Source organism: Echinops telfairi, unplaced genomic scaffold, assembly GCF_000313985.2.
Source record: "Echinops telfairi isolate 266 unplaced genomic scaffold, ASM31398v2 ScPeMD7_4;HRSCAF=17, whole genome shotgun sequence".
Taxonomy (NCBI): domain Eukaryota; kingdom Metazoa; phylum Chordata; class Mammalia; order Afrosoricida; family Tenrecidae; genus Echinops; species Echinops telfairi.
Genome location: NW_022103900.1, coordinates 24,189,162 through 24,211,404, shown reverse-complemented (window position 1 = coordinate 24,211,404; position 22,243 = coordinate 24,189,162). Strand labels below are relative to the sequence as shown.

At 41.3% G+C, this 22,243-nt stretch overlaps 1 protein-coding gene across 2 annotated transcripts in view; it reads right to left on the bottom strand.

Annotated features, from left to right (window-relative positions):
• CACNB4 (calcium voltage-gated channel auxiliary subunit beta 4) overlaps window positions 1-22,243 on the bottom strand; it is a 299,786-nt gene that overhangs the window by 24,799 nt on the left and 252,744 nt on the right. For both annotated transcript variants that reach the window (XM_004703821.3, XM_004703822.2), the window contains 8 exons: window positions 21,284-21,414; window positions 17,577-17,653; window positions 16,039-16,058; window positions 15,739-15,819; window positions 14,451-14,509; window positions 3,504-3,613; window positions 2,826-2,977; window positions 256-351 (listed from right to left, as the gene is read on the bottom strand). In XM_004703821.3, the coding sequence (XP_004703878.1) occupies window positions 256-351; window positions 2,826-2,977; window positions 3,504-3,613; window positions 14,451-14,509; window positions 15,739-15,819; window positions 16,039-16,058; window positions 17,577-17,653; window positions 21,284-21,414 (726 nt within the window). The remainder of the gene's footprint in view (window positions 1-255; window positions 352-2,825; window positions 2,978-3,503; window positions 3,614-14,450; window positions 14,510-15,738; window positions 15,820-16,038; window positions 16,059-17,576; window positions 17,654-21,283; window positions 21,415-22,243) is intronic.

Below are 22,243 nucleotides of genomic sequence, written 5' to 3'. Positions count from 1 at the left end.
ATCATAGAATGCCAATTTAATAGAAGAAAGTATTCTTGTTTTGAGGGAGTACTTGAGTGGAGGCCCAATGTCCTTCTGCTACCTTAATACTAAACCTATAAATATATGCATATAGATCTGATACTTTAGATTTAAGACAACAGCTCATCATCATCATCATCCTAAAATAAAAATCACAATGCAAATATGACGGAAAAAACCCCACTCTCTCCCACTTAGTTAAGAATGAGTAAGATAAACAATGACTGTACTTACTGGGGGACATTGTGCAAGTTTATCAGCTGCCACCAGTTGCACATTTAAATGTTTACTTTGGGACTTTCCTCTAGATTTAATCAACCGTTGCAAAACCTGAAGTAAAATAGGAAATGAAGGCATTGTCAACAAGTGGAAGCAGATCTAGATCTTTTCAATAACCCATGGGTTAAGGGAGAGGATCCACAATGTGAGAAATTATATATAAATTCTGGAATGAAATCATTCACGCACACACAGTGGATTTCATAATGTTATATTAGCTCCATGTGAGGTCTTGGTGGGATCTTGAGTTCCCACCTCAAATTCTACCCAGAGATTTCTTTTTTAAAATCATTTTATTGGGAGCTCATACAGCTCTTATCACAATCCATATATACATCCATTGTGTCAAGCATATTTTTACGTTTGTTGCCATCATCCTTTTCAAAATATTTTTTCCTACTTGAATCGCTGGTATTGGCTCCTCATTTTTTCCCCTCCCTTCCCCACATTTCCTTCCTCCCTCATGAACCCCTGATAATTTATAAATTATTATTATTTTTTCATGTCTTACATTGACCAATGTCTCCCTTCACCCACTTTTTTGTTGTCCATCCCCCTGGGAAGGGGTTATATGTCCATCACTGTGATTGGTTCCCCCTTTCTCCTCCCACCTTCTGCTTCCCCTCCTGGTATCGCTACTCTCATTATTGGTCCTGTGGGGTTTTTCAGTCCTGGATTCCCTGTTTCCAGCTCTTATCTGTACCTGTGTACATGCTCTGGTCTAGCCGGATTTGCAAAGCAGAATTGCTACCCAGAGATTTCAAAGAGCGATCTGAGCAGGGGAAGACCAGGTCTGCGTCAGATCATTGATATCCAAATCAGTTGAGCAGCATTTTGACTCACTATCTTAATGTCAGATCGTTAGCAGTCATTGATCGAAACGTGAATAGGCTTCAAAAAGTGTGTGGTAGTAGAATTTTTCCACACACTTTTTGAAGCCCCCTCATATTTGGTCTTATTTATCATGGACATTAGTGAGGTATTCCAATTTGATTTTGTATTCATCAGACTAGTGCATGATTGGAAATTGGAAATTGAGGCACTGTAAAAGGCACCTGCACTTTTACACTGCCACACCTAAGTCAATGGTGTAGCCATGTCATTTGAGCACTGCTATAACTGCCATACATTCTCCACCTCATTTTACCCCTTCACAGGGTACTCCCTGCAAAGTAGTGCTAGTTTATAAAGCTCTATGGAATCTTCTATTGTCTGTGAGAGCCTCACTTCCTGAACTTTTGGATTCCATGGTGGTTGAGGCAGGGGATCAGATTGGGTAGAGTTCTCTTCCATTGCAATGTGGGGTGCTTGAAGCTCCCATCAGCTCTGAGTCAAAGAGACTTGCAGGTGGGCAGGGCAATTTCAAGGCACTCTAAGGATTTCCTGAAGGGCTTGGTTTGGTCAGTATTCCTTAGATCACCCTCTGAAACCCTAGTGTCTGGAGATGGAGGCTGAGAAGGTCAGAGTAACTGGGAAGAGCACAGCTTTTCAGCATGCTTCTGCCCATAAGAAGAGGATATCATTTTGGTTAGGGGCTGAATTGGAGGTTAGTTGTCAAAATGTGCTCCAAGAGGCACTGAAAAGAGGCTGATTGTCAGGGTAGTGCCTTGCAAGACTAACTCTTTCACGTGAACATTATACCACATCAGCACCCTTTTAATCGGAAGATTTAAGTTCTCATCAAATCAGAAGAGACATATTTGAAGCTGTCTCATTTTTCTGTTTTTCCATTTTCCCCAATGGCAGGAAGATATAAGGCACTGTGTCACAGAACAACTATATTGTTCAGAGGACCTAAATCTAAACACAAATGCCAGCATCAGTAATGCTTGCATAAGACATGTTAACATAGTGATATTTTACCTTTTCTTTATGTGATAAATAAGGCGGGCTGGTAGCATAGTGGTTAAAGTGCTCAGCTGCTAACCAAAAGGTTAGTGGTTCAAGTCCACCAGTTCCTCCATGGAAGAAGCTTGTGGCAGTCTGCTCCGTAATTTCTAGCCTTGAAAACCCTCTGGGGCAGTTCTATTTTGTGCTATAGGGTTGCCGTTTGTCAGAATCAACTCAATGGCAGTAGATGGGCATATATACTAGAGATACCCTTTGTAAACTATGCATCCTATCAACTGGGAAGATAATTATACGATGGAAGGATCATTATTATACAAGAGAGGTATCAAGATAGAACAGACATTTGATTAAAAAGCCAATGCCTACTTCCCCTCACCTTGCTAGCATTTCTGGTTCTATGGCACATTTGCATAACTGTCTCGGATGCTCCCCATCACAGACAGTAATTTCCTCCAAGGAATGGGCTATTCCTGGTTGGCGCTTGCTCATCTCAAAATGCCTAGAAACTGTACAAACTATAGGGATTTAATAATGTGCTCATTAACAGCCTTAACAAGACATTGTCCTTGCCCACTGGGTAAAAAAAAGAAAGAAAGAAAGAAAAAGCACACAGCGAAGAGCACGTCAAAAGAAATGAACTTCTAATCTCCTTTAGACAGAAATGAAATAATTACCTTTGGAGATGAGACTTTCACATGGACAATAATTGGTGCTAAGGAAGTCTTTATAAGTTGTGCTGGGTGGTTGATGGTGTCCGCATCAAGAACAACCAGTTGCAACGATCTTGCCAACTCAAAGATTCGTTCAATTTCACTCTGTACTTCCGCTAAAGGAGGAATAAGCAACAACAGGTCATTGTAAATATGATGTCTTCTGGCTAGTAACATCCTAGGGAAAACATGTCTCCATTCCCTGCATGTGGTTTCTATTTCCATTTCAAGATGATTCTAGTACCACCAGCTGGCAGCCGAAGGTACACAAAGGACATCATTATCTGGGTTTTCTTCTGTAGCTAGGAGAAGACTCAACACCTCATTTCTTTTCATGTCTGCTGTGGCTCAGGTGTGGCAGATGATGTGGGCCCCACGGAGGAGCTCGGGCAGAGCAGTGGTGAGAGGTTTCATGTGGTTCGGCAGAAACAGGCGGTCAGAGCCCGGTGAGGATTCTTCCCACCAGACTACTAATGAGCTAATTGACTGGAGCGGAGTGAGCTGTGGGACTCTGCCCCTCTTATTTCTCACTTCCAGCTCTCTCTCCAACTCTGCAGTTCCTTCCCGTTCAGAAGGTGAGGCAAAGGAGAAAAGGCAACATGAAAGCAGAGCTTGAAGAAGCACCACGTGGGACCATCTTACCTAAGCTGGACCGGGTGTTTGAACGTTCAATTATTGCTCTCTTGCTGGGATTATTTAGGACGGATCTCTTAGCAAGAGAAATGTCAGCGGTCACTCTGGTTATTGATATCCTAGGAAGAAGAACACAGAAGAGAACAATCCAGTAAAAATTCCATGGGGCTCGCCAAGTGATTTATAACCCCAGCACTTAATCACCACTTTACATACGACAGTGAAACCTCAGTAAACACTGGCCACAGATATTTTAAACAGGCTTTGGCTAGTATTAAAATCCACGCCGAGCAGAAAGGAGGAAGGTTTTGGCTATTTAACAAACACGGTCCCCAGGGAAAATGCAGTCTTTCCTCCTACAGCCTACCTTGTCTAATGCCCTTTAGGATGCGATACTCAGGAGTGGAGCCAACCAATGAGTAAACCAGGCTCTTTCCAGGAAGCAGCAATAGCTTCCTCACAATTTACAGCTGTTTTGCATTTAAAGTAAAACCTTTAAATCCCCTGGTATAAATCCCCTGGTATACCAACAATGATGGGTCAAAAGCAGAAACTATTTCATTTTGATCATCAAAGCCAATCAACCAGTTATTGGCTAAATTACATTCACTGTGCTTGTGATGCAATTAATTCAAGAAATGTCAGAACACTTCTCCACAGGCCCAAAGGGCTCTTCTTCCTCTGGTTAAAAAGATGCATTCTTTTCTGCAACAGTGAACTTCTTCAGAACACCTGTCTACGAATTTGTGTGCACCCCTCTCTAGCCTTGGTTGGGCAGGCAAAAGACACCATACTGACTGTGATGATGAGTCTTATATCAAGATTTTGATAAATAAGAAATGACGGCGATGATGAGTCTTATATCAAGATTTTGATAAATAAGAAAATGCAGTCATACAAGAAAAGAATAAAGTAAGTTACTGCAAAATGAATGAAGAAAGTGAGGTCTATTTGCACATGATTTACCACAAGAACTTTTGGAGATTATAATTTTAAACTGTTAGTCTTTTATTTTCAAGCAGGATTGCTCAACTTTAGATTACCGTCTATCTATTGAGTTCAAATATTGCCTACGCTAGATACTACCACCCTGGACCTTCCTCCATCTCTGTTTTCGTAGTTGGATACATCTCAGAAAGCAAACTAGGAGAGTTTATAGACTCCCCTCCCCTTGTATACGCAGGGCACAGTCTTCCACTTCCCAAGTCCTTTGGGGACTAGAATATGGAAGAAGGTGGAGTTGTTAACGATTATCAAATCACTTTCATCTTACATCTACTTGGAAATACTGCTGTTGGCATAGTCAGGAGACTCCTCACCTAGCCTGAATTCTTGGGGAAATTTGAATACAGTTCTTTACACAAGTGAAGTGAAATCACTTCCTTAAAGTCAGAAGGCACCCTGCTGGTGTCACAGTTCATATTGGGCTGCTCTCTGCAAGATCAGCAGTTTGGAACCAGCAGCCGCCCCGAGAGAGAAAGAGGGCGCTTTCTACTCCCGTGAAAGAGTGACAGTTTCAGAAACTCACAGGGGCACTTCTACGCTGTCCTATGAGTTGGCATAGACTCAAGGGCAGGGGGTGAGCTGGTTTTTGATTTGGGTCCTTCAAGTTGCTGGCCATGCAGAAGTTCTGGGGTCAACTTCAAGCAAAGCCCTGCTTGCCTGTGTCATTGTCGTTAGAAGCCCTCGGATGCCAGAAAGGTTTGAGTTTTTAGAATTTTGAGGCCCTAATAAATGATCTGAGGGAACTTCAAATTGTTTTCTGCAGCAACCAAGAGTTTTGCGGGGAGATCCCCAATACTGAGAGCACTGAAGGCAGCCCAGTGGTGGGGCTCTTGCTTTTCCACCCTCAATGCAGACGCCACCCACTGCTGCATTTCTCCTATACTTTGTAGCACGGTATATGACCTGACTGTAAAAAGTTGTTCTGTTGAAAAACCCATTTAAAAGCACAAGTCTGGTGCAACCTCTTCATTTCCAAGAAGGAAACTAAGCTGAGAAATGGACGCAGCAGGCCAGTGCTTGTTACCTGACTCTACAATGCTACTCCTACATCTTTTGTTTTCTCCTCCAGCAACCCTAACCCCCAAATGATGAGCCAAATTATCAAGCACAGTCCAGCATGGCTATGCTCCAAGAGATGGTCACGATTTCAATCAGGCTGAGGACTAACATATGCCTGCATTTCAGCCACTACCATTTTTGAGACATGAGACCACACAGGCAATCCCTGTGGCCACAGCTTCCTTTTCTTACAGAAAGGGATTGGGGTTTTTGTTTGCTTGTCTCTTGCTTTCTTGTTTTCAGAATGGAATTGGGGGAGAGAAACACACGGATATGTGACTGGACACAAGTGAGTTGACTTAGAAGCAAGATTCTACTTTCTCCAATAATGAATTTGGAGGGTCCAAAGATTCCAGTCTGCGTAAGTGAAAATCAAAATTTCTCATACTTTGTAAGCCAAATAATGATTCCCCCAGTTCTTAGAATCATGGGTGTTCGTTCACAGATGCGTTTTTCAGAGTTAAAAAAAAAAATGTTATAGAGTCTTAAAAACATTACCAAAGTTTTACAAAAACAAAGGACAATAAAAAAGATGTAAAGGATTTTGTTTTCTTGTTTTATTTGCTAATAGAATACAAATTAATTTGTTAATGTAAGTGGTTTGTAAATAAGAGTCACATGCATGGAAAATAGCTCAGAAGAGAACAAATAGCCTTAGAAATGTTGTAGTAAGGCAAAGCAGGTAATGCTTACTGTTGTCGACATTAGACATCCAAGCCAAGTGTCTTTTTCATTCAAGACTATTCAACCAAAATTAATATAAATAATTAAAAAAGACCAGCCAACAATATTACTACTATGTTTACCACTGAATGCTATTTAACTTATTATATAAAGGGGCTTCAAAAATTCACAAATCACACCCATCTTTTCATTTTATTTTCCCACAAACTTCTTGAAGCATCATCATATACTTTTTAAAAACTTGAAATGATGTCCTTTCCGTTTCCTTCCTTGCTATATTCATCCCTCACACCCCCTCGGAGCTTTCAACACTTGCGTAATCTTTTGTTTGGTACACATCTCTAAAATTCCACTGTAAACCTGACAGTTCTAGCAGGTTGGTTAAAAACAAACAAACAAACAAACAAACAAACAAACAAACAAACAAACAAACAACCTAGTAAGATGTAGGCACCAGAAAAGGCTGGCTGTACAAAGGCGCTTCAGAAAGTTCACAGGAAAATTCTATTATCTAAGTCACTGAGTCTAGTGGATCAGGACCACAGTCGCTGGGCCCCCAAGGTCAATTGGCATAATGTAGTTCACAAAGACAGTGTTCTACATCCTACTTTGGTGAGTAATGACTGGGATCATAAAAGCTCATGAGCTGCCATCTAAGAGGTAGCCATTAGCCTGTCCCCATCCAGAAGAAAGAAGAATGATAAAAACAAATAGATAGAAACAATTAGTCCAATTGACTAATGGACCACACAAATATCAGACTACACAACCCTGAGAACAGAAGAACTAGATGGTCCCCGGCTACCACTACTAACAGCTCTGGAAAGGATCGCATTACCAACTGCTCTGGAAAGGATGACTCCTGCATAGAGTGGGAGAGAAATACTGAAGAAAAATGAAAATCATAAAAGAAACCAGGCTTAATGATCAGATAGACAGAACTTGATGGGACGTTCAAGACTATGGCCCCCAATCCCACTTCAGGTCTGGAACTGAACTCACCAGATGGTTAGAATAATCAGCCATGTACATAAAACCAAGAGTAGCATTTACCCAATGACAAAGTTCAAAAGAGATAAAAAGGACAGGAAAGAAAGAGAAATGGAAACAGGGAACACAAGGGGGAAGTGGGCTAAGTGATGGTCCATTAAGGGACTACGATGGATTGAGATAAGATGTGTATGAACTGTTGACTGTAAAACTGATCAGCTCTGTATACATACCTTCAGCTACTTCACAATGACAAGTGGTTTTATAAAAGAAAAGTTCCATTATGCTTAATCCCATTTTCGGAATAGAATTTCAAGCTTTTTTGAAGCCTCTTCATAGTAGTAAATATCAATGAAAATGAGCAGAAATCTTTCTCTAAATCCAAGATTTTTGTGCTTTGAAAATAATCATGATCATCGTACTCCAATATCAGCTTCAGTAATTCTCTATGGTTTTCTATAGAAAGATACTACTTTCAGTTATGATATATTCATTACAAAGAATTAGTATCTACATGTTGGTAACATAGCAGCTGTAAGATCTTTCTATACTCTACCCTGTTATCACACGAAAACAACTCAAAATCCAACTAACTGCTGTCGAGTCATAGTGACCCTATAGGACATGGCAAAACTCTTCCTGTGAGTTTCTGAAATTGCAACTCTTTATGGGAGTAGAACGCCTCTTCTTTTTCCTGAGGAGCGGCTGGTGGTTTCAGACCGCCCAACGGGTCACCTCTACGCCACCAGAGTTCCAGAGTTATTAAAGTAATTTTTTAAAAACCTCCTAATATTCCTAGGGAAAAGTGTTCTAAAGAACAGTGCAGTGCAGTGTCAACAGAACAAGGATAGGAGGGAAAGCGGAGTGTCCTTTCTGGATTATTCTCTTTCTGTTGCATGGAGAGGTCACTGGACACATCAAAACACCTCTCTCACTTTCCTAAAAAGTAAGATGGAGATCACTGCTTTGCCATGACTTTCTCATGGGATTGTCATTAGGAGCAAACATGGTAATATACCAAAAGGCTTTGTTAAAAGTAATTGTTCAGTAGCTAATGCTAATAGGCAAATATATACTATATTTAAGATAGACAAGTGTTGGAGATTTAAAAACGCAAAGGAGATCATTTCAGCTTCCTTCTATTCTATACTTGAAAGTCTAGCATGTTAACAGTCTCCCATTCCCAGACTCCATGAAATTTGTTTACACTTTGAGGGTGGACAAATCAGATAAGATAGGCTGAAATCAAAACCTGCTCATTTATATTTGGCCTTTAAGTGTTCAATTAATCATTTCTATTGTCTGGGTCATTTAAATAGTGCATAGTAGAAGATGATAGAGTAATGTTGGTTATTAAAAATAAGACACTCTTGTTATTTTTCCATTTGTTGAACTGTAATTACGAATTCTTTTTACTTCTTTTTGATAACATCCATCTTTCCCCCTTTGTCTTTCGCTGTATGGATTCTGGGCCTGTTCTCTCAAATTTATCCTCAAATTTCATTTTCTTCTAAGTGTTCCTTAAATAATTGTTTCTTATAGCTTAAGATGTTATCTCTATCAGTTAAATGAAGTGCACCGAGGATTTTTGGCCCTGATCTGCTCATTGCAAAGATTTTAGTAACTGCCATAGAGCTGATCTGATCCAATTGTCAAAAGGCCTGAAGTGACGACTGGGTTGGGATTTGAAATACTTAGCATATGTGACTATATTGCCATTAGTTTGAGAGACTGTTGTTCAGGCTCTGAATGATAGATTCAGCCTGCCGAATGAACCCTGTCCAAAAGGATGATCTCCAATGAGTGTCTGTCATGTGGAATGAAGAGGGGAGGGTTGTGTCCTTGTGTATCACTGTGTTCTTCTTGCCAGGCTAGTGCCACTGCACCAGCTCGTCAGGCTGAGTTTATGGTTCTGTGCACAGGAATCATCACTACATGCGAATATCCATGCCTATAGGGCTTAGTATCAGGTGAGGACCTGTCTCTGAGGATGGATGTCATGTTTGATGAAACAGAATGTTAGTGACAAAGAGGGAAAACGACCATTGAAAAGATGGACTGACCCAGTGGCTACAATAAAGACCTCAAACAGCAACAACTGTGAGGACTGGCAATGTTTCATTCTGTTGGACACAGGGTCCCAATGAGTCAGAACTTTTTCTAGCATCACCAACGCCGCCACCACCACTGCAGCAGATCGCTATAGCTCAAAATGTCAGGCTATTCCCCCCTAAGAAGACATAAGAGAGTCCGTCTAAAACTACAAGTAAATATCTTCTTCCACGTCACCGTCTTCACATTCAAGATCAGCACATACATCCATTGTAGAGCCTCCTGCTTCACAGGTCTCAAACTCAAAAAACTGCACTGAACAGTATTAATCATGCGTCTGCCCGTGAAATGGGTTAAATTATGGTACCAGCACGTTTGCCACTCTTCTAATTGTTCTAAAAAAAAGGGAGGGGGGAAGCAAACCCATTTTACCATCCCCATCTTTAATATCTACCCTTCCACCACTCTGCTATATATCATCTCTCTCTAGACTATTTTTCCAACTATTATCTTTTGCTTTTTAATTATATTTCTATTAAAACCATCTTTATGCAAATATGCTTAAGTGCTTAAAGTAGACATTTCAACCTAATTTGGGAAAAACCTCTGTTGCGATAATGAAATGCTTTTCTTCTCTGTAGTCTTTCATTGAGGAAGATCAGATTTTTCATGCTCTAAGACAGTAATTAAGTAACTCACTTTCTCTCTGCCAAATAGTTTTATCTCCTTCTTTCCCACTTATAAGTATGTTATGTGGTGCTAAAGAATCTCGCACAAATTTAAGCTATGTGATAGGATGGATACTGTTTAGAACAAGAGCTGTTATGGGACTGTGGAATGAGCTGCTATTCAGAACTGCCTCAGGTTAAAGGGTTATTAGTGACAAGCTTACAAAATCCAAAGCTACTACTATTGAGTTGATTCCTACTCATAACGACTATTCAGGATTTCCACAACTATAAATCTTCATGGGAGCTGAGTACACAGAAACTGTGGTGAAGAAACCTGATGGTGTCTGGCTATCAAAAGATATAGCATCTGGGGTCTTAAAGGCTTGAAGGTAAACAAGCGGCCATCTAGCTCAGAAGCAACAAAGCCCACGTGGAAGAAGTACACTGGCCTGTGTGATCATGAGGTGTCTAAGGGACCAGGTATCAGGCATCAAAGAAAAAAATCAAATAATTTTGAATGAGGGGAAGTGCAGATTGGGGACCCAACACCCATCTGTAGGCAACTGGATGTCCCCTTACAAAAGGGTCGCAGGGAGGAGTCTAGCCAGTCAAGGTGCAGTGTAGCAATAATGAAACATATCACTTTCCTCTAGTTCCTAAATGCTTCCTCCCCAGGCGGCTCCCTCCCACTATCATGATCCCAATTCTACCTTACATATCTGGCTAGACCAGAGGATGTACATTGGTACAGATAGGAACTGGAAGCACAGGACATCCAGGACAGATGATCTCTTCAGGACCGTGGTGTAAGTGTTGAACAGGGAGCGTAGAGGGAGAATGGGGTAGAAAGGGGGAACAGATGACAATGATCTACATATAACCTCCTCCCTGGGGGACGGACAACCGAAAAGTGGGTGAAGGGAGACATCAGACAGTGTAAGATATGACAAAATAATAATAATTTATAAATTATCAAGGGTTCATGAGGGAAGCGGGAGCAGGGAAGGAAGGGGAAAAACGAGGAGCTGATGTCAAGGGCTTAAGTGGAGAGCAAATGTTTTGAGAATGATGAGGGCAATGAATGTACAAATGTGCTTTATACAATTGATGTATGTATGGATTGTGATAAGAGTTGTATGAGCCCCCAATAAAATGATTTAAAAAAATTTTTTTTTCTGGGAGCAATCAGCCTCATCTGTAGGGCAGCTGGTGAATTTGAACTGGCAACCTTGCATTTATCAGCCCAGGGCCTATCCCACAGAGCCACCGGAGTCCTTAATGGCATCCTTAAGTAAGTCTTAAAAAGACTGGAGGCTCTGTGACTCCGAGCATAACAAAAGGAACTGCACATTTGGAGCTAAGATCACAGAAGATTCAGTGCATATTAACCAAAACAACGACCTGCCATGGAGTTGGTTCAGACTCACAGCAACCCCAGAGGGCAGATGAGAACTTGCCCTCTGCTTTTCTGAGCAGGAGCGGTGTGAACCACTGACCTCTGGTTAGCAGCTCAATCCAAAGCCCACTGTACTACCACTGTCGATTAGCTGCTTTCAATCTATGAAAAACTGCATGGGAACAAGAGCTATTGCTCAAGACCAAGACCAATACTAGTAAGTTAAGAAATCAGATTTCAGCTATTTCACTGTAAGATTTTTTCAAGAAGTGGGTTCCCACTAGCCAGTTTTCAAACAGAAGCAGGACCTCTGTCTGTCTGGTTGCAGTATTGGAGAAGATAGATTAGATTAAAAGAAAGTTTGTTTCCTTCCAAGTTCAATGGTCTAGTAGTTAAGAGTCTTTAACTTACTTCTTTTTCTTTTTTTTCATAAACCATTTTATTGGGGGATCTTATAGCTCTAATAAAAATCCATACATCGATTATATCAAGCACATTTGTACATAGGTTGCCATCATCATTTTCTTTCTACTTGAGCCATTGGAATCAGCTCCTCTTTTCTCCCTCCCTCCTCTACCCTCCCACCCTCATGAACCTTGATCAATTATCAATTATTATTATTTTCTTATCTTACACTATCTGCTGTTTCCCTTTAACAAGGTTTCTGTTGTTCATCCCCCTGAGGAAGGCAGGGGTCGGGGTGGGGGTGGGGGTGAGGGTGATATTTCTTTTTAAAAGGAAAGTGGAATGAAAAAATATATTTCTTTCTTTCTTTCTTTTTTTAATCATTTCATTGGGGTCTCATACAACTCTTATCACAATTCATACATACATCAGTTGTGTAAACCACATTTGTACATTCGTTACCCTCATCATTCTCAAAACATTTGCTCTCCACTTAAGCCCTTGGCATCAGCTCCTCGTTTCCCCCCTCCCTCCCCATTCCCCCCTCCCTCATGAACCCTTGATAACTTATACATTATTATTTTGTCCTATCTTACACTGTCCGACGTCTTCCTTCATCCACTTTTCTGTTGTCCGTCCCCCAGGAAGGAGGTTATATGTAGATCCCTGTAATCAGTTCTCCCTTTCTACCAATAATTTCTTTCTTGTAAGCTCTCTGTGCCTACTAGATGAATGTGGCAAAGAATGTTCCACGTTCAGAAAAATCCATTTCCTTTTCTACCCGAGTACACACATTCCCGTCTTGTTTGGCCACGTGACTGCGTTCTAGCCAATGAAATGTGAGACGCTACATGCTCCTGCCTCTTGTCCTGGCCCACACCTTGCCCCTGTCAGTGCACTGCAGAGAATACACTCAGAGGCCAGGGGCCCAAAGGACAGATGGAACAAACCTCCTGCCAGTCCTCTCACTGCACCTCCCTCACCCCCACTACAGCCCAAGAACATCCACCTTGGGCTTTCAAACGAGCAAAAATAAGCTTCCACTGTGTTTAGGTCATGATACACTTTGGGGGGGTATTTCTTGTTAAGGGAGTCTGGCCAAGAACAATGTTGTTAGCAACACACATGGTGGCATTAAAGCATTTCAATTTCTTGAGCCAAAATCTACATTATTGGGAGTGAAATCTCCACTTATTTTATCTGCATACGGTCCCAGAAATGAATGAATATGTCAACATGATTATCCAGAAAGTTTTCCCTTTCACACATGCGAGCATGTACAAATGCACTTCAAGTACATTTGCACTTCATTATCACACTTGCCTTTTTTCTTAAAGATGTTATACTTGCTAAACTTTATTTGAAGATTTAAAAACATCATTACACACTTATTACGCCCACTTAAAGATGGGGGAGAGAGAGGATTCATTTACCTGTACTTCTCAGTACACACTATTTGTGTTTCTTCATTACTGACAAGTTTTCAAGTAGTCTCATGTAGTTATTTTTACATGGAGTGCATTGTGCATTTTGGAGAGCTTAGTATTTAGCACTGAATAAATCTAGAATTTCTACCTCTTCTCTTCAAAACACAGCCACTCTTCGTAGTTCGTTTGCTTTTTCCAAAACCTAATGGTACAGTTAAGTGATGGCTAAAGACTTCGCCATATTGATGACGGGTCAGAACAGAGTAAAAACCCAAAGGGTCCAATAAAATAAGATCGCTTTGAATAAAACATATCTAAAACTAAGCAGCCAAACAAGTTTGATTACCTATAAGTCTCTAAGTCTCTCTGGGAGGTTAATACAGAAAGCATTTTGTGAACTCTTTTTTTTTTTGGGGGGGGGGATTTAGTACATTATAAAAGTCACATCACACCCACAAATTCCCAAATGCTGTCATCCATCACCCAGTTTTACCAGCCAGTCACCATATTTATAAAAAATACCCTACAATTTAATTAACACTCCTCATTGTGAATAGTTTCACAAAAATTACTTTAAAAAAGAATAAAAAAGAAATAAAACTTAACCAAAGGTTACCATAAGTGAAGGAGAAAGAGTTGTTGCATAGGGGCATGACTTTATGTTAATAGTGGTGGAATAATTTGGAAAATGACATCAATAATGGTTGTACAATACAAAGAGTATAATCAATGGCACTGAATTATGCTTATAAAAGTTGTGGAATTGGAGAATGTTTTGTTATGTATATTTTTGCCACAATTAGAAAAAAAATAATTACATGAATAACAATGATCCCAAGGAAGAAGTAAAAGTTCTAGAATTGATTGTAGTGATAATTGTACAACACTTCTTGATATAATTGAATTATTGAATTGTTTGACATGTAGATGAAGTGCTAATAAAACTTTAAAATTAAAAAAAATAAAATCATAGAAACCTTTATGAAACAGAAAAAAAGTTTAGTTTGAATTCATTAACATAACACATAAGAAAATAAAGACAAATGCATATACAAATGGATTATTTCCTTTCTCAAAGTCCCTTTTTCAGTCCTACATTTATTCCATCATTTTAGAGCTACTGCATCCTATTCTTCCCTCAACAGGAATGAAGTGTTCATTAGAAAACTTCTGCAATCATGCGAGGTAGAGAGCCACAAACAAATAAATTTATCATACATGTTCATGTGAAGGAAAATAAATATGCAAAAATGTCTATTTGTCTCACCTCCCATCAAACCTGTGCTTCAGGAAATCAAAGAGGGCTTTCTGCATCATGTCTGTTACCTTTGCAGAGGTGAGAAAAAGAGAATGAGGCAAACACAAGCGGAGAGAGAAAGAAGTCAAAGTGAGAGAAGTGAAGTCACCACAACTGAGCTCAGACCCTGTTGTAGCCCGCTAGCCTCTCAAGATAGGTTACTTTGGGAGGCATTTTCATCTTCAATCTCTTGAAGTTACTCATTGCCCCCCCCCCCCTTCCCCAGTGTGCTGAGGAATGAACCAGCAATGTTTTCTAGACCCAAGGCAAAGTCTCATCTCTCCTCACTTTAAGAGGCTAGACTGCTGCTGGGAGACAGTGAGACAGTAGGCTGACTTTAGACCCAAATGCTAGTGTCCTTGCCTCCAGCGAGGGGTAGCTGGAAGGCCTGCACTCAGCACTCCTGTTAGTGTATGCATTCTAGTGGGAATTCTCCGAGGCTGGCCTTATGTAGACCACTCTACTGCCAATTCCCAACTCGGAGAGTGAGAGAGAGACACACAGACAGACAATAAGGATCCTTAGATTTGCCTCCACAAAGAGAATTGTTCATTCATTCAACAAATGTATATTGGGAGCTTACTATATGCCCAGCATTGCTCTAGGTTAGCGGGAAGATTGGAAGTTGTGATCTTCAGATTTTAACATTGTTCCCCTCCCCCTTCCTTTTCATCCATGTGAACACGAAGTCAAGACGGCCACATCTATGGGACATCTAAGCCTCTACTCTTCTCCTTGTTTTGTGGCATTGTTTAATGAATCTCCAAAGAAGCTCACTAACACTTTGTGTGTGGGGTAGTGGTGGTGGTGGTGGTGTGTGTGTGTATGTTTTCGGTGCGATCTTTAAAATAAATAAGGAGAGAAACTTTTGACGGAAGACACTGTGGTCTAGAGCTCCCAGGTTGCTGCCACATTGTTGAAGAATGTTTCTCTGTGCTCTTCATTCTTGAAAACTGACGGCAGTTGAGGGCAGATAAGGAAAGCCCTTTCCTTTACGTTTAACACAGAGCAAATCTTTGACCAGAATGCCCATTGTCATTGTTCTGAGGAAGACGTGTCCAAACAATGTCATGCATAAAAGATGAATCAGGTGCAAGAGGGAAGGAGAAACAACGGGGCCACATAGGCCCTGCATTGCCTCCTTATCCTGAGGGGTGGCATCTATGTATAAACAGATCCTGCAGGAGCGAGGGCCACAGTACTGCCTCCTGACTTCTTCATCAAGAACTGTAGATTATTAACAGACTGGTATTTGTACCTCATAACCCTTCAGTGACGGCCCCACTAACACCACCGGACGCATTGATGGTACCACATCGTAAGGAGGAATGTGCTCCGTCTGAAAAAGATGATTCAACATGCATGACAAGGCGAGGCTAAGCACCTCCTGGATAGACACAACACTCATAATTCTCAGGTCAAACAAAAAGTGATTATAGCAAGTCCCCACCAAAGAGGTTCATCCTCGTTTTACAGCTCTCTGAGTCATAGAATGAGCATTGCAGGCACGTCTACACAAGAACCTAAACACTAGATTTAAAAAGGAAACATGACTTACCACTTTTTGCTTCTGTTTTGCTAAAAGACAACAATGAGAGCAATATCAAAATACACAATCTCAGTACATGGTAGCACATGATCTTAAAAGTTTGAAGAATGTACCAAGTGGTCCTTGGAATTCTCTGAGTCATTTCTAGTACCCATTCTGTATCATTTTGTTGTTTTTATGTCAGCTTTGAAGCCATACAGGAAAAAAGGAGACAGCCTCCACACTGTATGTGTGCTCTTATATTGAGATATTATGTTGGGTAGGGATGGTAGACAAATGTTTGCTACAATACTGAAAGTTTTGGGTCAGTCATTAGCTATATTTCATTCCTGTGCCAGACAGCAGACAATGTATCTGGGAACAATTTAGACACATAAAATTTGGTAGTAAGAAACTCAGAATAACAATTTAGGCAAAAGCAGTCCACACTCCATTTACTGCCTATTTTTGGATTTGTAATTTTGGTGGACCATTTAGAAATTTTGCCATGTTTTATGTGTATAGAGGTAGATTTTTATCCATTTTCCAAAATTTTGGCAAAATCTTATGAGTAAATCTTAAATGCACTTATAACTTACTGTTTTCTTTTCTGTTTGTAATAGTGAAAAGTTTTTTTTTTTTTTAAGTGAATAGTCTTCAGAATAATCTAGATGTCTACCAAATGGGATTGGGTGAAATATACTACATAGCTAACAAAGGTGGGTGTGTAGTCCCCCTGAGAGGTCCAGTCTATGGGGGAGCTAACTCAGAAGCCTAACTTGGTTTAGAGTCCTAGAGACTAGGAGGAATTCACATCAACAGAGTGCCAGATACTCAGAACTGTTCAAGAACCCACTCAGTTTCTTGCTGTATATGAGTGGATTGAATTCTTAAACTCTGTAATACTGGGCGCCCTCCTCCAGCATCAGCTCTGGGTCAGAATAGAACTAGTCTAGTTGATGGCAGTTAGGGAATGTGATGGAACAAGTCCTGCTTCAATTCCTCCTTAGTTTCCAAGGACACAATAGTTTCCCTATTGGGCCACTCCTGTCCCCCATTATCATGCATTCCAGGGCTCAGTTGTCCCAATAAAAATGAGGACACCTGGGCTGAACCTATCCCTCTGTTTCCATCCTCCAGTCTCAATGGCTACACTGAACCAGCAGATCCTTAATGTTCACCTGAAGACTAGAAGAGAGGATTTTCATGACCATCTCTATAACTTTTCATACCTTTTTAAAAATTGGCCCTCACATTCTCCAGATCTGTTGGGTTTTTGGGTGTAATGATGAGCTTGTTTTAAATTGGTGTACACAATTGGAAGTGACTGCCTCTTGGGGGAGGGTAAATACTTTTAAAATTATGTTATGATGATCTGAATTTTTAGTACCCTTTAAGTCAAATCAAATTAATACAGAATGCAAATGAGCTATAAAATATTAAATAGGAGGATCTTGAAACCAAACCTTTAAAATTGCTTCTAAATTAGTAATAATATTTCCATTTATGCTAAAAAATATTAAGAAAGGAATATATCTCATTAGAAAGAGTTTAGCTAAAATCCTCACCTGTTGATGTGGGTGTTGCTCTAAATGTCCCTGAAACCATTTCTCCAAGGCTTGAAGAAGAATTTCCACCTGATTTCCTAGGGCATAGAAAAAGAATTTAAGACAAATTCCCAGATTCTGTGAAAATAGAACTTGAGAATACAAAGCTTTCTTTGGCCTCAATCCTGCTAAATAATTCAAAACATACCAAGTCCTGCTACAGAGAAGAACTTCAAGAATCTGTCCAAATGCTTTCTTTGACCTCATTTCTCAGAGAAAGTGGGGAACTTAGAGGGACTTGGAAATATTTTTGCAAAACTGTCTTTCCGAGACTCCAAAACAGAAATCAGGCAAACAGAAACATGAACAGAAATGCATTTGGGAAGGGCTCTTTGAGTGACCGGCCGCCCTCACCAATAGGCTAGTCAGAATCACACACAGCTCCAAGTAAGTGGTGAGGCCTGCCGCGACCACGTCCTGTAACAGGGTGGTCGAGGGGTGTCAGAATGAAGAATCAGCACCAATAATTTACCCTGACACCGGAAGATCTGTACCTTCCTGAAACCCACAGAAGCCTTTGAAAGCCCATCTCCCTACTTCTCCAGTGTCCTCCCCGCCCTCCATTCTCAGTGACCGAGGGTCGGAAAAATCTGCCTTCTAACCCTGGCCTTTGTACTAAGCCAGGGTTGGAACTTAAGCATGTGAAATACATCTGTGAGTCTTAATTCCCATCTACAGAAGAAGATAGAACTTACACCTCACAGGGTTGGTACAAAAGGATGCCGCTGAGCTCCTTCCTGGCTTTATAATGCGTCTGCCACAGTGAGGTTTCCAAGCAAATTTATAGTCACGGCGGTGTTCCCGTTCAAAGTTTTATAATATTAAGAAATAATAGTAAACAATAAAATCCCACGTTGCCAATACTAGTAATTACTGACTAATTCACTTGACTACTTACCGAGTGCCTTTTCCTTAAAGAGTCACATTCTAGTTGGAAATATCGAGGCCAAACGGAAAGGCAAACACAAAGGGGCTTCAGAAAATATGTGGAAAAATGTAATAGAAAGGTAATGGAATTTGTCCACGAAGCTTTTGAAGGCCCTCATAGATGATCTATCTGACCGTATTCGGTGCAACGGAATAAGCAAAGTCAGGACAGGGACAGAGAGCAGAAGAAAGAGCGGTGATATTCAGCACACGGCTGAGTGCTTCGGTAGACGTGGTGGATTTGGTGAGGCAATGGTTCCAGGAAGAGAAAGGGGCAAGAGGCAGGCACACAGGAGGGTGAGTCCAAATGTCCTATGCCTTGGTCCCCAGTTCATCCATCCACGGGGCTTATTCCAAACACCCTCTGAAGACAAGTTCCCTCCGTCATAATACACTTGCCTTAGTTTCGTCAAAACCAAAACCTCACCGCCATAGGGTTGATTCTGACTCATAATGACCCCATAGGGGCAGGGTAGAATTGTCCCTGTGGGTTTCCAAGACTGCAGCTCTTTACAAGAGTGGAAAGCCACACCATTCTCCCTCGGAGCAGCTGGTGGATGTGAACTTCTGACCCTGTGGTTAGCAGCTCAACACATAACCCACTGCGTGGCCAGGGTGCCTTCAAAAAGTGCCCAATACACGATTCTGAGGGGATCTTCCAGACCAGTTAAATCAAGACAGAGAGGCCAGCTCGTAAGGTGATGGCGACTGTTTATGGAAATTCCAAAGGGTCATTTTCCAAGGACACAGGATGATCCCGAGGACTTTAATTAGATGGACATTTTAAGAACAATGAAAACTGCATCGGTGAGAAAACAGGGCAGAAAAGTACTAAGAAATTTTTATCAAAAAAAGACATTTTTATCCATGACAACACTGCGGTCAATTCTGACCCATAGTGGGACCTTATAAAAGGGTTTCTTTCTTTTGGGGAGCAGTTAGCCTCATCTTTCTCCCTTGGAGTGAGGGTGGTGGGGTCGATGGCTGACCTTGAGGTAGCAGGCGAACACTGACCCAACAGGGCCACTGCAGCGCCTAGCCCAACAATGCACCTGCAGAATTCTTTGAGGGTAGCAAGGTCATTCTACCAGAATCTCACTGGGAAATCTTACTCATTCTCCCTAAAGCCCCGATCTTGCCCCTTCAGACTTCTTTCAGTCCGGAAACTCAAAGAACATTTTAAAGGAACACAGTGTGGGTCCCTCAAGGAGCTGTTTTGATATGGGGAAAATTAAGGGGCACAGAATGCTTCACAGGAGAGTTAGTGAGGTGGGGACACAGCCTTCAAAAATGCCTGGAATCGAGATGGAGGGTATGTTGAGAAATCATAGTTTTATATTTTAATATGCGGCCTTAATAAAGGTTTCTATGATTTTGCAGCACTATTTTTTTCCCCGACTGACTCTCCTATGTCCCCAATGTGTTCAAGAACCAGTAAGAGAACAGGAAATGAGAGAGATTAAGAACTAATAATGGTCCAGGCAAAAGGCCAGCTCTCGGCTGCTAACCAAAAGGTTGGTGGTTTGAACCCACCCAAGAGCTCTGCAGGTGAAAGACTTGGTGATCGGCTTCCGTAAGGATTGCAGCCAAGAAGATCCTGGAGAGAAATTCTATTCTGTCCAATGGGGTTGCTAGGCCGAGAGTGAGAATGGACTTGACAGTAGCCAACAACAACACAAATCGCAGAGACATGTGATAAACTAAAAAAGATGTAGGGCTTATTGTCCTTTCTGACCACGTGTATTGAAAAATTCCCATCATGACAAAGGTAAATGGGCCTCTGAAGCAGCCTCTAAAACAGAAAGGTATCCAATAGAAAAAGGAAGTTCAAGGCAGAGAGAAATTACTGCTTTTATGTTAGGACTTCCAACATTTGTAACACATCAAGTGCAACGTGTCAGTGCAGGCTGTGTCAGGAAACCGGGAGCGTCAGTATGACTGTGATTTCTCTTTGCCTGAGCTCGGCTGGTGGGCCCGAGACTTTTAAATACTGGCATGCTAATGTCTCTATTGCTACTGTTAGTTCACTAGAGGTTTGCTCATCCCTCGCCGAAAAAAAATCTTCATCTCACTGCCAGGAAATGATAGATGTTGCAAAAACCCAGAGTGGAAAAGGGGATGGTAGTATAGGGCCCTGTATTCACCATCATATTCTTGTCTACTGCCTGAAAGGTAGTCTTCCTCTGAAAGCTAATCAAGAGGATCAAGGTGATTGGTCAACTCAGTTTCCTAGTACTGCTCCAGGGAAGGATTCTCTCTTAGACCTCTCATGTGGGAAAGCTTAGTTTCAATGGGGGTTGACGGACACCACAGAAAACAGTCTCACTGGCAGCATTTTGTTGATGCCAATGGTGTTATATGCTTCAGCATGCAAACTGGGTTAGTGATTCAGAAACTCCATGGACTCGGCAAATACGCTTTTAGTTTGGAAGCCTGATTTAAAAAATTTAAGCCTAATAACCAAAACCCAAACCAATCTCACTGCCACTGAGTCGATCCCAACTCATAATGACCCTAGAGGACAAGGGAGAACTGGCCCTGAGGGTTCCTGAGGCTAACTCTTTATGGGAGTTACTCTTTCTCCCACGGGGAGGGTAGCTGGTGGTTTCGAACTGCCGACCTTAAAGTTAGCAGCCTAACACATAACCATTCCGACACTAGGACTGATAAGTAAACTGAACACCACCAGCTAATTTTCTGGAGGGGAGTGTGCAGAGATTATAGGGAAGAAGAAACCTTACCCTCCATGAAAACGTCCTCTTTTCTGTTCTTGCTGAATCCGAATGTTCTCCAATCGAAGTGGGCTCGGGATGAAGCCAATCTCACAGCCTTCTTTGACCAGCCTCCCTATCCACCAATCATTGTTATATTTCTGGAATGCAGAAATAAGACAGCTATCAAATCACTTAGCTTCACATTCCATTATTTAATTTCAGAAGACCAGTAGAACTGAGGGTGCTTCAAAAGGTTCGTGGGAAAATTCTGTGGCCTTTTCATTCCGTTTTCCACAAACTTCTTAGTCTTCTTGTGCATGTGATGGTGTGGACATTTTATATCACGTTATACTGTTGTTGTTGTTGTTGTTGTTGTTGTTAGGTGCCACTGAGTTGGCCTCGACCCATAGGGACCCTGTGCACGGGATGCTGCATGGTCCTGTGCCATCCTCACAATTGTTCTTTGGCCTGAGCCCATTGAGGCAGCCACTCTGTCAATCCATCTCATAGAGGGGCTTCCTCTTTTTCGTCCTCCCCCGCCCCCTTACCAAACATGATGCTTTCTCCAGGGACTGGTCTCTCCTGACAATATATCCAAAGTATGTAAGACAAAGATCTGCCATCCTTGCCTCTAAGGAGCACTGGGGCCTTGCTTCTTCCAAGACAGATCTGTTTGTCCTTTTAGCAGTCCATGGTACTGTCCATAATCCTCTGAAGCACAATTCAAATGTGCCTATTCTTCTATGGTCTTTTTAAAAAAATAATTTTATTAGGGGCTCATACAACTCTTATTACAATCGATACATACATCAATTGTGTAAGGCACATTTGTACATTCATTGCCCTCATCATTCTCAAAACATTTGCTCTCCACCTAAGTTCCTCATTTTTCCCCTCCCTCCCTCACGAACCCTTGATAATTTAGAAATTATTATTTTGTCATATCTTGCACTGTCTGACATCTCCCTTCACCCACTTTTCTGTTGT